This window comes from Lissotriton helveticus, chromosome 6 (genome assembly GCF_964261635.1).
Source record: "Lissotriton helveticus chromosome 6, aLisHel1.1, whole genome shotgun sequence".
In the NCBI taxonomy this organism is placed as follows: Eukaryota; Metazoa; Chordata; class Amphibia; order Caudata; family Salamandridae; genus Lissotriton; species Lissotriton helveticus.
This window is the reverse complement of record NC_136067.1, coordinates 1,551,595,950-1,551,608,498: the sequence shown is the minus strand read 5'-3', so window position 1 is coordinate 1,551,608,498 and position 12,549 is coordinate 1,551,595,950. Positions and strand designations below refer to the sequence as shown.

General features: G+C 45.4%; 1 protein-coding gene across 1 annotated transcript in view; it reads right to left on the bottom strand.

The window, feature by feature from the left end:
• Positions 1-4,212: 4,212 nt before the first annotated feature.
• Positions 4,213-12,549, bottom strand: part of CRNKL1 (crooked neck pre-mRNA splicing factor 1) — a 187,370-nt gene continuing 179,033 nt past the window's right edge. Inside the window, exon 14 of the mRNA XM_078649338.1 lies at positions 4,213-5,291. Within this exon, the coding sequence (XP_078505464.1) occupies positions 5,121-5,291 (171 nt within the window). The 3' untranslated portion in view covers positions 4,213-5,120. The remainder of the gene's footprint in view (positions 5,292-12,549) is intronic.

Sequence of the window (12,549 nt, the reverse complement as noted above, 5' to 3'; positions counted from 1 at the left end):
GCTGCTTTCCCAAACAGCATAATCTCTGTCTTGCCTGTATTCAATTGGAGATAATTCTTGTTCATCCACTCAGAGATAGCTAACATACCCAGGGTTTTTGGCCACTATCAAGTCCTGGTCGAAAGTACACATCAGCTGGGTGTCGTCCGCATATGAAATTATTTCACAGCCGAAACACTCAGCAATCCTGGCAAGGGGAGCCAGATATATATTAAACAGAGTGTGACTCAGGCAGGAAGTCTGCGGGACAACCATGTCCAGGATAGTTTTACGGAAAAAATATGGCCCAAGAAATGCTGGAGCCATTTTAAAGCAAGTCCCTGAATGCTGATCTCTTGCAGCCTATCCAACAGCCTTTTATGAGAGACTGTGTCAGAGGCTGCTGAGAGATCTAACAGCACAAGCATTACTGAGTTACCCGCGTCCAGCCCCCTGCGCAGGAATCGGTCACCACCAGATTGGGAGGACGCTAAGATGTGATTGGTTTCAAGGTAGGTAACTAGTTGTTTGTTAATTAGGTTTTCCAGCAGTTTACCCAGAAGAGGTAGCAAGGATATGGGTCGGTCGTTGGAGGGAGAATGTTAGTCCAGGGAGGGTTTCTTTAGGATAGGACGGACACAAGCCATCTTCCACTCAGATGGAATGAAGCCAGTTTTCACCGAACAGTTAATGATCTCTAGGACCATTGGGGCGAGATAGTTAGCCAATAGAGCCGTTATTTTGGGCAAACAGAGGCCCTTGGGGGAACTGGATTTAGCTGTCATCAGGGATATACAGATTGCCTCCAGGGTGAAGGGGGTAAAGCTGTCCAAGGAGTAGGATGGCTCCTTAGACTGGCCCCGCTTGGGATTAATGGTCTACGCTCCAGGCAAGGAGGGGAGATCGAGTTTTGCGTAAATGAGAGAGATTTTCTCCTGGAGAAATTTGGCCAGCGATTCACACAATTCCTGGGATACAGGGCCGGCCTGGGCACAGGGTGATAAAATCCTAGACAATGTTAATAAGAACTTTCCGGGGAGTTACTAGCCTGTTCGATTTGATGAATGATGGAGTCACGCCTTGCAAGTTTGATATTATGAAGATAGCAGGACATGGCTTGTTTATAAAGCTATTTATCTAGAGGCAATTTGCTTCTACACCAACATCTCTCTAGGTTCCTACACCTTGATGATTTTTCTTGTTTTAGCTCGGAGGAGAACCAGGAGCTGGAGGGGCGGTGTTTGGAGGAGCAGTTGTTATAGGGGACTGTGGCGTCCAGGGCATTAATAAGAGCGGCAATGAAGGACTCCAATAGGTTAGTGACCTGTAGAATGTTTTGCGGCCGATTTTGGGGGAAAGCTTCCCTAAAAGCATGCGGGGTGAGTCGATGCCATGGTCTAAAGGCATGTGGTACTGGTCTGCTATTACTCTTGGAGATATGAGGAAGGGGAGACTGAATGTGAAAAATTATTCTTGTTTGCATTTGCAGTAGGACTGTGACGAGGAAGACCTGGACCCGGATTAATGATTACTAGTAATCAGGGCTTCAGATGGTAAGATTAAAGTACATTTCCTACTGACTGCAACATACTACAATTACATTAGAAATAAGATGATATTGGTAGCTAGGTTTTAGCGGTCAATTAAAGAACAAAGAATGAAGCGCAAGTTAAGTACATCAGTATATTTTATAAGCACAAATTATTAAGGGTCAACAGCTAATAGATAAACTGCCGCTCCAAAACGATGACCTTCTCCCAAATGTCAGCTCTCGCTCTTCACTCTAGAACTCTCTTGCCTCCCACCAGAGAAACATTATAGAGTGTCCAGAGCAAGCCAACATGACAAATTATAAGTACAGGTTAAACAGATTTTTGATGGCAAGATTCCTATCTATTAGATCTACTGTGCCACTGTGGCTCTAAAGCTCTTTGACTTATGTGTTGTTTTATCTCTGCAAAATGTTTGTTTATCTACTGACTATTCAATTTGGCTGTCCCATTATTTTGCCCTTTGTATTTTTTTTATCAATATTTTTCCCCCCCAAATAATTCCATTGATCAATTGCCTATAACATTAAGCTGTCCGGTTTATATTGTTCTGTTTGTTCCATTTCACTAACCTCCCCACTTCCAGAATAAGAACTGCTGCTGTGATGACTATATCTTTCACAGTGTAAACGTTTCCTATCAAAAATTCTTCACATAGAGGATCTTAAAAGAGGAAAATGATTTCACAGCAACACTTCTTATGCAGCGTACTCCTCAACCAAGGGGGACTTTCAACACAAGTTTCGTACAAAGAAGAGAGCCCTGGGCTCTCTATGGATGCAATGTCAGACAGTGGAGGAGCATGATAATTAGTACAATGCAAGTCTATGTAAGGAAATTGTATTAAAGAACAACAGCTGCTTTCACAACTGTCTGGGAAAGAACAATAATTTAGCACACAGGTTCATCTGCTGGGCAGGTGCCACAGTGAATTTCCTGCACTGAATTCACTTATGACCCTGTAAGTGTTCGTATTTCCTTCTCTGTACATCAGATGGAAAACTGCACACACAAACAAAGGCTGGCAATGACATTTAGCCAAATCTCCTCTAGGAAGTTGGAGCTGCTAGCCACCCGACCATGAATGGTCCATTCGGGGGATATGGGTGAGAGGCTGCAAGTAGAATCAGGCAGCGATAATTCGGGAGTATCTCCCACCCAGCACAAGCTGCTAATCCTCTCAGCTTCTACATTCAATACCTCTAGAAAACATAAATTTCCTGCTCTAATACACTTGAAAACCCGAACCCACCACAAAGTCAGACAAAACCGGATAAGGAAAAACTGAAAAAGATGGACAATGCGGTAGGTCAGAGAGGTTCACTATGAATGGAGCATGGAAGAGGGAAAAGATCTACCTTACAATGAAGTGTGGTTGAGTGTTTAAATATGGTATGCATTTTATTTGTCTTGGACAATTGTGAATAAACTCACTTTCAATACCTACATAAAAGGAGTGTGCACAATTGGACTACTTTATGCTTTATGTTAGATTCAGAGGAAAAGCTCAAAGAGGAGACATGGTTTACTGAACCATAAGTATTTCTCAGCTCATACAAACTTAAAAGTGAGAGGAGAGAAAGAGTGGACATAAGAAAAAGGTGAGGCATCAAAGGAGTATGCTCTCGCACACCAGAATCTCACAAGGTGTGGCTCGTAGGTCTCTAAGTCCCAACCACCAAGGGATTTATATGTCTCGGCTCCAGAGGCTCTTCATGTTTATGACGACAAAGTAATACACGTTCTTGCTGGAGACTACAGGAAAGGCATTGTTTGATTTTTTTTTTTAAGACTGAGCAAAACCCAAACGACTGTAAGATAACTACAAATGAAGGAAGCGCCTAAAGAAGATTTGGAGAGTGACCACCACATGCAAATACAAAAAGAGAGGAATCAAAGGAATAACACGCCTTCAAAATATGGCACCTCACACCAAGTCTGTATGGAAAGTAATCAGTGGAATGGTTTCAATATGTACCAAAACTTCCCAGAGGCTGGTCTCTCTAAACCACCATCGGAAAAGTGGTAATGCAGGAAACGAGAACCCTGAGAAATCGTCCATGCTGACATATCTGGGCCTCATACTGGTGAGTAAATCACTCTGCGAGTGTAATTCACGTTTTGGAATTACAAAACGTGAATTTCCATTCCTAAACTATTGATTTGCATACCTTAGGTCTATTTAGATAAACATAAGGCTTTGAGAATCTTCGAGCCCCATGTAAGAAACTGAAATATAATGACAGCCTTTAGACGTAATGCATGTTTCATGCAAAAGTTTTACAGGAACGTTTGAGAACCTTAGTAGTGCATAACAAACTTAGGAGACATAATCACGACATGGAGAAGTTTTCAAAATATCAGACATGCCAATCCATTTACTTTCTTTATATCTATTGGCAGAAAAGAAATCGTTCTTAAATGCCGAACAATCCCTTGATATGAGCTAGGTAATACAAAAAATACTGTTCTCAAAAACCGAACAACTACAAGGTCCTGCTGTTCATTTTGGAACCGCAGAAAACAATTACATGTTATGGTTAAGTGACCTGCATTGATTATCTTCTCATCAAAATTAAACAACAATTATGAAAGCCTATTCTGTGAAACACATTCATGTGTATTCGTTCCTAGTTTGTGAGTGGACTAAAGATAGAATGACCCACAGATGTTTACGAAAAGATAATGCACATCTCCCTTTATTTTTTACCTTTATAAATTAAGGTGATGATTTGAGCATTCTTAAGCTACAAAGTCAAACATCGTTCAATAAGTTCTAGTATTCTGTCTTAGAAAAACAATTAGTATTCTGTCTTAGAAAAACAATTGGGAAGGTAACGTTTGTAAAAGCAAAAACTGCCGGTGAAGCTATTTATACATAAAACAAAAGATATGTTACCTGTTCAAAAACATTTTGCAATGTAATAAACAAAAGTCCCTCGATCATTAACAGGACTGCTTGACGCTTTGTATGGTTTGTATTTTGATAGTGCTTCCTTTACATTTTTAACCTGAAAGTGGTCCTTCAACCAACTCATTTGTTGGCTCAAAGTGAAATTAAAAACAATGGCTTGGCTCAGCTCTAGATTTTCTGGCTCGCCCACCTGCAAATTTGGAACAGTGAGGGTCGAGATATCCTGCTTCATTATTTGCGGTCAGTGTTACTATATTAAACTATACAGCATTATTCACAAATTATTTTACACACATAATACATAAATACCTATGCTTTCTTTAGATCAAGTGATGAGGACATGCTTTTGAAAAACTTGACAAGAAGGGCTGAAACATTTATAACTGATTAGAGTGAAATATTGATATATTTTGAGTTTCTGAATAAATTATCTTTGCTAACAGGAAGGAAACCAATCCTCACTTTTCACAGAATATTTTTGGAACTGCTAATTTGACCAACGTGCTATACAGCCCAAACACAAGTATGGTGATTCTTAAATGGAAAAGAAGAGACAAAGCCCATGAAGCACCTTAGTCACATTTATAAAAAACATCTCTATTTACAAACGCAAAAGATGATCAGCCAAACTTAGTCCATCATTGGTAATGTACAAATAAAGTTGCAGAGATTGATAATCAGGACTCCACATCCTCTGTTTCTGCATCTGGCTCTTCCTCTGAAGCATCGGAGTCATGCTGTTGTTGTTTCTTCCACAATTTGGCCATTGCAAGCAACTTGAGATTCGGTTGATTGGCAGCATCTTCGGGAAAGATGTAATCGTAGTACTCCTCCCAACCAGCATCCGACTGTAAATAGTATTTAAAAAAGGCAGTCTTTATTACACAGGAACACATTCTCATAGTAAACAGACAGAAGTACGAGTGGTTATAAACCATCAAAAGGAAGACAAATGGAATGTACAGTAAAACCCACACATTAGTATAAATCTTTCTTTAATATTCTTACATTTGTTATAATTAGTGCAAGTATAGAAACTGATTTGTCAGCATATGTATGCCTTTACCACATGCATGCAATGTAGACTACAGAATGTTAACAAAAAGGTTGCTCCATAGGGCAAGTTGTAAGTAGGCCAAAGAATGGTTCCTAAAGCTTACAGTGTTTAACCTGGGCCCTTGCCTAAATTAGACATGTAAGTAAATACCACATCACCTGATGGATTTTGTGACTGCATACTACAAGACCTAAAGAGTCTCTGACACTGAATTAAAAGTGTGAAATGCATTTTTCTGTTATTAGGCAGACAACGCATCGTACATTTCGGAAGAAGAAATAGTTGAACAAGTTACTTACCTTCGGGAACGCTCCTGCGGGGGATACTCGAACTGAAGGGTTCTCACTTTAGAAAATCCTCCTTTGGATATGGAGAATTTCCCAGCAATGCTCCCACGCACCAACAGATGGCGCTGTGTGGCTCTACGCCGACTCCACTTCGCCCAGAAATTGGCAAAGTGGAGCAGCATATAAACTCAACCCCTGCAAGCTGACGTCAGTCTCCCTTTCTGTGCCCTGAGAACGTTTCTTTTTTGGTCACATTGTGCAGATCACTAACTTGGGATCCTTTTCGAGATTAAAAAGAATCCACTCCACAGAAAGGGTAGGTTGTAGAGGAAATAGTACTCTGTGGTAGGATAGAGTATCCACCAGAAAAAGCATTATCAAAGGGAAGTAACTTCTGATGTATAGTGCCACCTGCAGATTCCTCCCCTTAGAATAGATACCAAAGCAGTACCAACCAAAGGCGGAGGGTCTGAACGGTGGACTCATACTAAAACAAGCATTTACAATGCAATGGTTTCGCCTTTGGAAAAGTTGGAGCTATTGGCATTGTAAATGACAAAATTTGTATTTATGTGTTGGTTTTGAAAACAGATAAATAAATGGCATTGTCATTTACATTGCCATTAGCTTAATCTCTGCAGTCACTCTGCAGTCACTCTGCACTCCCTAGCATTCTGCAGTCACTCTGCACTCCCTAGCATTCTGCAGTCACTCTGCACTCCCTAGCATTCTGCAGTCACTCTGCACTCCCTAGCAGTCACTCTGCAGTCACTCTGCAGTCACTCTGCAGTCACTCTGCAGTCACTCTGCAGTCACTCTGCAGTCACTCTGCAGTCACTCTGCACTCCCTAGCAGTCACTCTGCAGTCACTCTGCAGTCACTCTGCAGTCACTCTGCAGTCCCTAGCAGTCACTCTGCAGTCCCTAGCAGTCACTCTGCAGTCCCTAGCACTCTGCAGTCACTCTGCACTCTCTAGCACTCCCTAGCACTCCCTAGCACTCTGCACCCCCTAGTCACTCTGCACTCCCTAGCACTCTGCAGTCACTCTGCACTCCCTAGCACTCTGCAGTCACTCTGCACTCCCTAGCACTCTGCAGTCACTCTGCACTCCCTAGCACTCTGCAGTCACTCTGCACTCCCTAGCACTCTGCACTCCCTTGCACTCCTCAGCACTCTGCACTCCCTTGCACTCCTCAGCACTCTGCACTCCCTTGCACTCCTCTGCACTCTGCACTCACTACTCTGCACTCTGCACTCACTACTCTGCACTCACTACTCTGCACTCACTACTCTGCACTCATCACTCTCTACTCTGCACTCATCACTCTCTACTCTGCACTCTCTACTCTGTACTCTGCACTCATCCCTCTCTACTCTGCACTCTCTACTCTGCACTCTCTACTCTGCACTCTCTACTCTGCACTCTCTACTCTGCACTCTCTACTCTGCACTCTCTACTCTGCACTCTCTACTCTGCACTCTCTACTCTGCACTCTCTACTCTGCACTCCACACTCTGCACTCACACTCTGCACTCACACTCTGCACTCACTAGTCTGCACACTCACTACTGTGCACTCACTACTCTGCACACTCACTACTCTGCACTCTACACACTCACTCTGCACTCTGCACAAAGATCCATTACAATTAACATAAAATAAAATAAAACGATGTGTAAAACATTATATGAAGTAATCTTCCTCGAGTTTTTCTAGCACCAGATTCTCTCCCTTCCTTCCCCCTTCTAGCTTCCCACCTCACCTTCTGCCCACACTTTTTCAGATTATGCTGTGAATGGGTGCAAGTATTTATTTTACTTAATGCAGTTTTATATAGCGTAAACTTTTCTAGCACCCAATTCTCTCCCTTCCTTCCCCCTTCTAGCTCCCCACCTCACCTTCTGCCCACACTTTTTCAGATTATGCTGTGAATGGGGGATGGCGGGCAAAAAGATGGGGTGAAGGAGGGACGAGGGGGGTGGGGCGCCAAGGACGGATGGTGGACGTGGTATACAAGGACGAGGGAGGGATAGAGTTATTGGGTGTAGGGATAGGGAGGGTCGTAGGAAGTGGGTACGAAGGGAAGGGGCCGGAATGGAAGGGGGGAGACGAGAGAGGAGATGAAGAGAAGAAACGGCAGGAGAGCTGAAGGAAGGGGGCCGGCAAGCTGGCTGCAGAGGGAAGAATGGCTGAGTGAAACCGGGTAGTGGAGAGAAGGAGGGACGAAGTGAAGGAGATGTGAGAAGGATAGGATGAGAGGGTTGGAAGGGAGCCTGGCTGAGGCTCGGCAGGGGCTGGAGCTGAATAACAGACGGGATGCAGCGGGGGTCTGTGTGGAGTGATGGAGGGGTAGGTGAGGAGAAGGGTCGTGAACTGATGGTGGGAAGAAGGGGCACCAGAGGAGAAGACGGACTCAGGAGAGACAGGCAGGGAGGAGGAAATGAAGGGGAGGTGGACTGAGAGATTGGGGTAACTGGAAGGCATCTTGGAATGAAGGTTTGGCAAGTATAGAGCCGAGACAAGAGTGAAGGGATGGGTGAAAGAGGCTTAGGGGGTCGTGGTAGATGACACTCGGGAGGGGTGGTGTTCGAGGTGATGTAGAAATGACCACACATCATTGATAGGCTGGTGCAGACGAAAGAGGCATATCTATGTGTGAGCAAAATGCAGACATAGAAAACCTGCCGGACATGTCATCATGGACATCCACAAAAGCGGTGAGCAGGGTTGTACTATGCACACAAGTACACATTGTGATTATTTTGCCGTTCTATATAGCGCAAACTCGACCCGAAAGTATCAGTGCGCTGTACGCGAGCACCAGTTGCATTACGGACGGACACATTCATTTTTAGGCAGGGGTAGATAAAGTGATTTGTCCAGAAACACAGGATGTCAAGGCTGCCAAGACTCGAACGCGGATCCCCAGCTTCAGAGTCGGCCGTTCCAGCCCTTAAGTCACGAGAATGGCTGCGCTGCGTCTCTGCGGGGCGTTCACAGTAGCTAGAGCCAGTGTTTGTGCGCAGCAATCTACATAGATACATAAAAAGAAGCAACGAGACAAGTGGTGTGCTGCACAGAGACCCAGGCTGTGCGGGATCCTCCCAAAACACATTTACGCGAGCACATACCCAGAGGCTGCAGTGTGCACCCCTCTCTAAAAGCATTCACGCTAGCGCGGAGACCATGTGTGCACCCCTCTGTAAACACATTCACTGCAGCGCAGGGCCCGAGGGTGTGTGCACCGCTCTGTAAACACATTTAGACTGTCACTGCATGTTTGGTCGCTGGTACGAGAGTGGGAGGGGGGCGGGTTAACGGGCACACGGACAGCGGGAGGGGGCGGGAACGGACAGCGGGACATCGCGCAACCCACCCCTGCAAAGGACACTTCCGAAATGGCGAAAACAAAGCTTTACATAAAAAAAAAAACACACGGCCACAGCCGCATGACGTGATAAAAGGGGCAGGATGAAAAAAAGATCGCAGGAACGCCCACGAATCGCCTCGGACCATGACGGACAGATCTCACTTCCAATGGCTAGCCTCCATTTATGGAGCTAGCCAATGGAAGTGAGAGGCGTGACAAAGGCACCATACTCGTCTCAAAAGTGTTCGCTCTGCGCGAAAGTCTGCTGCGCAGCTTTCGGCGAGGCGAAACCTAAAAAGACTTCCACGGCCGCCCCTTAGCGCCCATGCTTTTTGCGCTATGCATAAAGCCCCCTGTGGCGCGTATTAGGGCCAACCCGGAGATCGATGGGATTAAATTCGGACCAGATGATAAGATATACCTATTTGCGGACGATGTCCTTCTAACCTTCTCGGAACCCCATACTTCACTCTTCGTGATCCAGTCCGAGCTTACCACGTTTGAGAAGGTGGCAGGCTCCAAAGTTAACCTTTCAAAATCCTTCTTACCTTAACGGTCCCTCTGGGGAAAAGACTGCAATAGCAGCTTCATAGCCATTTAAATGTGCCCATAAGGAAATCCCCTACCTGTGTATCAAAATCACACCCAACCCACTAGACTTATACAAAGCCAATTTTCCCCCTTGTTACGACAACTTAGGGCGGACTTCAAGAAGTGGGGCTCTGCATACATTAACTAGATAGGCAAAATAGACAGGGTATTGTTTGCTGAACTGAAGTCGATGACGACAAAGTTAGTTTGGCAAGGTCAGAGGGCCTGGCTGGCGACCCGAGTACTATCCACACCCTGACTTGCAGGTCGGTTTGCCCTGCGGATTTTATCCTCTACTACAGGGCTGCCCAACTATGAGTCATTTCAGAGTGGTCCCTCAGGGCCTCGGACAGACACTAGCTCCACATGGACCAGAGGGTGGTGGGCAGAAACATCTGGGATCTCATTTGGCAGCCAAAGCAGGATAGACCAAAAATTGCCTACCTTAGCACCCCTTCGCCTCCCAAGCTTCACACTTGGGATGAGGTCATAAAGCCTTTATCCTTAACAACATTCCCATACCCTTACACCCCCATCCATTTAAGCTTGGGCTTTACCCCAGTCCAAATAGAGTGTCCATTTGATAAATTGAAGGAGGGAAGCCGCCTGATGGTGTCAAATATCTTTGTCTGAGGTGAACTACATACATTTGAGGGCTGTGTAGCAGCTTTTAAACTCTCAGTGACAGAAAAATACCACTACCTCCATTGCTGCTCCAACCCAAGATGCGACTCACTGCGGCTCAAGACCTACTCCCCATAGAGCGCTTTGTGCAATCTGGGGGCACGTCGATGGGGTGCATATCATTTCTCTATCACTTTTGCTTACATCAGGGTCCCTGCCGCCATCAACATACATGGTCTTTTGGGACACCATCCTAGAGACGCCCCTGACTGAGAAACAATGGGGTTCGCTTTATAAAGATATTGGGACATTCAATAGATCCATGCATCTTCGAGATGACCATTACAAACTAATGTATGACTGGTACCTATATCCTCAAAAGCTCCACACCCTCTTCCCAGATACTTCAGATAGGTGCTGGCGTGGCTGTGACAACCACTAGGTAATAGGGAAACCCCTGAAAGGATGGAGGTAGAGCAATAGGGGAAAATCAAGATATCAAAAAATCGAACTAGCGGCTCTACCTATCTATTTATATGAACGCTGTTCAGTCGTTGATTATTTTTTGATTGCTGGCGTGGCTGTGGTCTGCTGGGCGATTTTGGCTATATCAGGTGGGATTGCCCTTCCATCCAACCCTTTTGGAGGGAATCTTTGCCCAGATCAGAAAGATCCTTGGTTACCCAATTTCTGAGTCTCTGGAACATGTCCTCTTTGGGGTGCGTGATCCCTGTCTGAAACACCAAACTGGGAGGGGGGGGATTCCGAAATCGCTCCATCATGTGGCCGCCTAGGGGGTGGCCAAAATGGCAGTGGCAGCAGCATGGAAGGCCGAGCCCCTCTCACTTTCCCAATGGCATGCCTGGTTGTGGCGAGCTTTGGCGCTGGAGCGCATGGCAGACATGATGGCAGATACCCAGACAGGGTTTGACTACATTTGGAGCCCGCTGGTAGCCTACCTGTTGGAGTGGCTGCTGCACTTTGCCTGTGGTCCCCGACTGCAGATGCTGCATCTCTTCCAAACTTAGGCGCCGGGCCCCATGGTGCCTCTGGGACGCCCGGACCTCCTGTATCTGGCTTCTCTGCCTGCCCTAGCCTGGGGCGGATGGGGTGCATGCTCCACTGCCCCCTTCCCCTTATGTCTCTGCTCCTCCCTGCCCATTAACCTCCTCTTATTCTCAGTGCGCATTAGCCATAAGTCACAGGATTCTTTTGTTTTGGCCAGTTACTTAGGTTTTATGATACACTGTGAACTTGAGTAAATGTGGCACACATACATCCAGTATTATATTGTTGGTTCACTAATCAGATCGTCTAAGAGGTCATTGGTATCTGTATATGGATATGGATCAGACCTTGCCGAGTACTTGCGGGAAAGCAGTGTTTTATTTTTAGCTACTTGTTGCTCTTGGTTTTCTGTATTGCTGCAATGAGTTTCACAAGTGGTTACCTTTTCAAACTGCAATAAAAAGATTTTGACATAAAAAAGGACTTGCAGAACCAAGCTGGTAAAACGTCCTTCCCTCCAAGGCAGTAGTACTTCATAAGCGCACACAACAATGCTCATGTTGCAGCTCGGCAGATCTCTAGGGCGGGCACCCTCTGCACCTATACAGTGCAAACAGCCGTGGCCCTGACAGAATGGGCTCTCAGACCTTCCAGGTACTGTTACATGGCCAGTGCCCGGCAGATCTTCATGCAGACAGGGTCCTTTTCTGGACAGTCTTCCCCCTCTTTTCTCCAGAAAACCTCTTGAAAAGCATATCATCCACTTGATGGGCCTTGGTAAGATCAGTGTAGAATTCAACGTTCCTTTGGGGTTGAAGCAATGAAGCCTCTTCTCACCTTACGAAGGCCATGGGGGAGTAATTGATTGCCTGACATGAAAGGCTTAAGTCGAAAAGGATGCCTGAGTCCTCAGCACCAGTTTAGCTGGGAGGAAGGTGGAGTAGGGCGTTAGTATTAAAAGTGCCGGCAGTTCACTCATGCGACGAGCTGACAATCATAATATGGAAGAAAGTTTTTTGAGTTTAGTGAACAACCATGAATAGGCTTAAAGTGTGCACACATGATAAATGTCAGGACCAAGTTAAGGTGCCTTTGGGTATTCACAAATGGGTTGGAGGTAAACGTGTTAAACCTTTAATAGACCTCATCACAACCGGTGATTTTAACA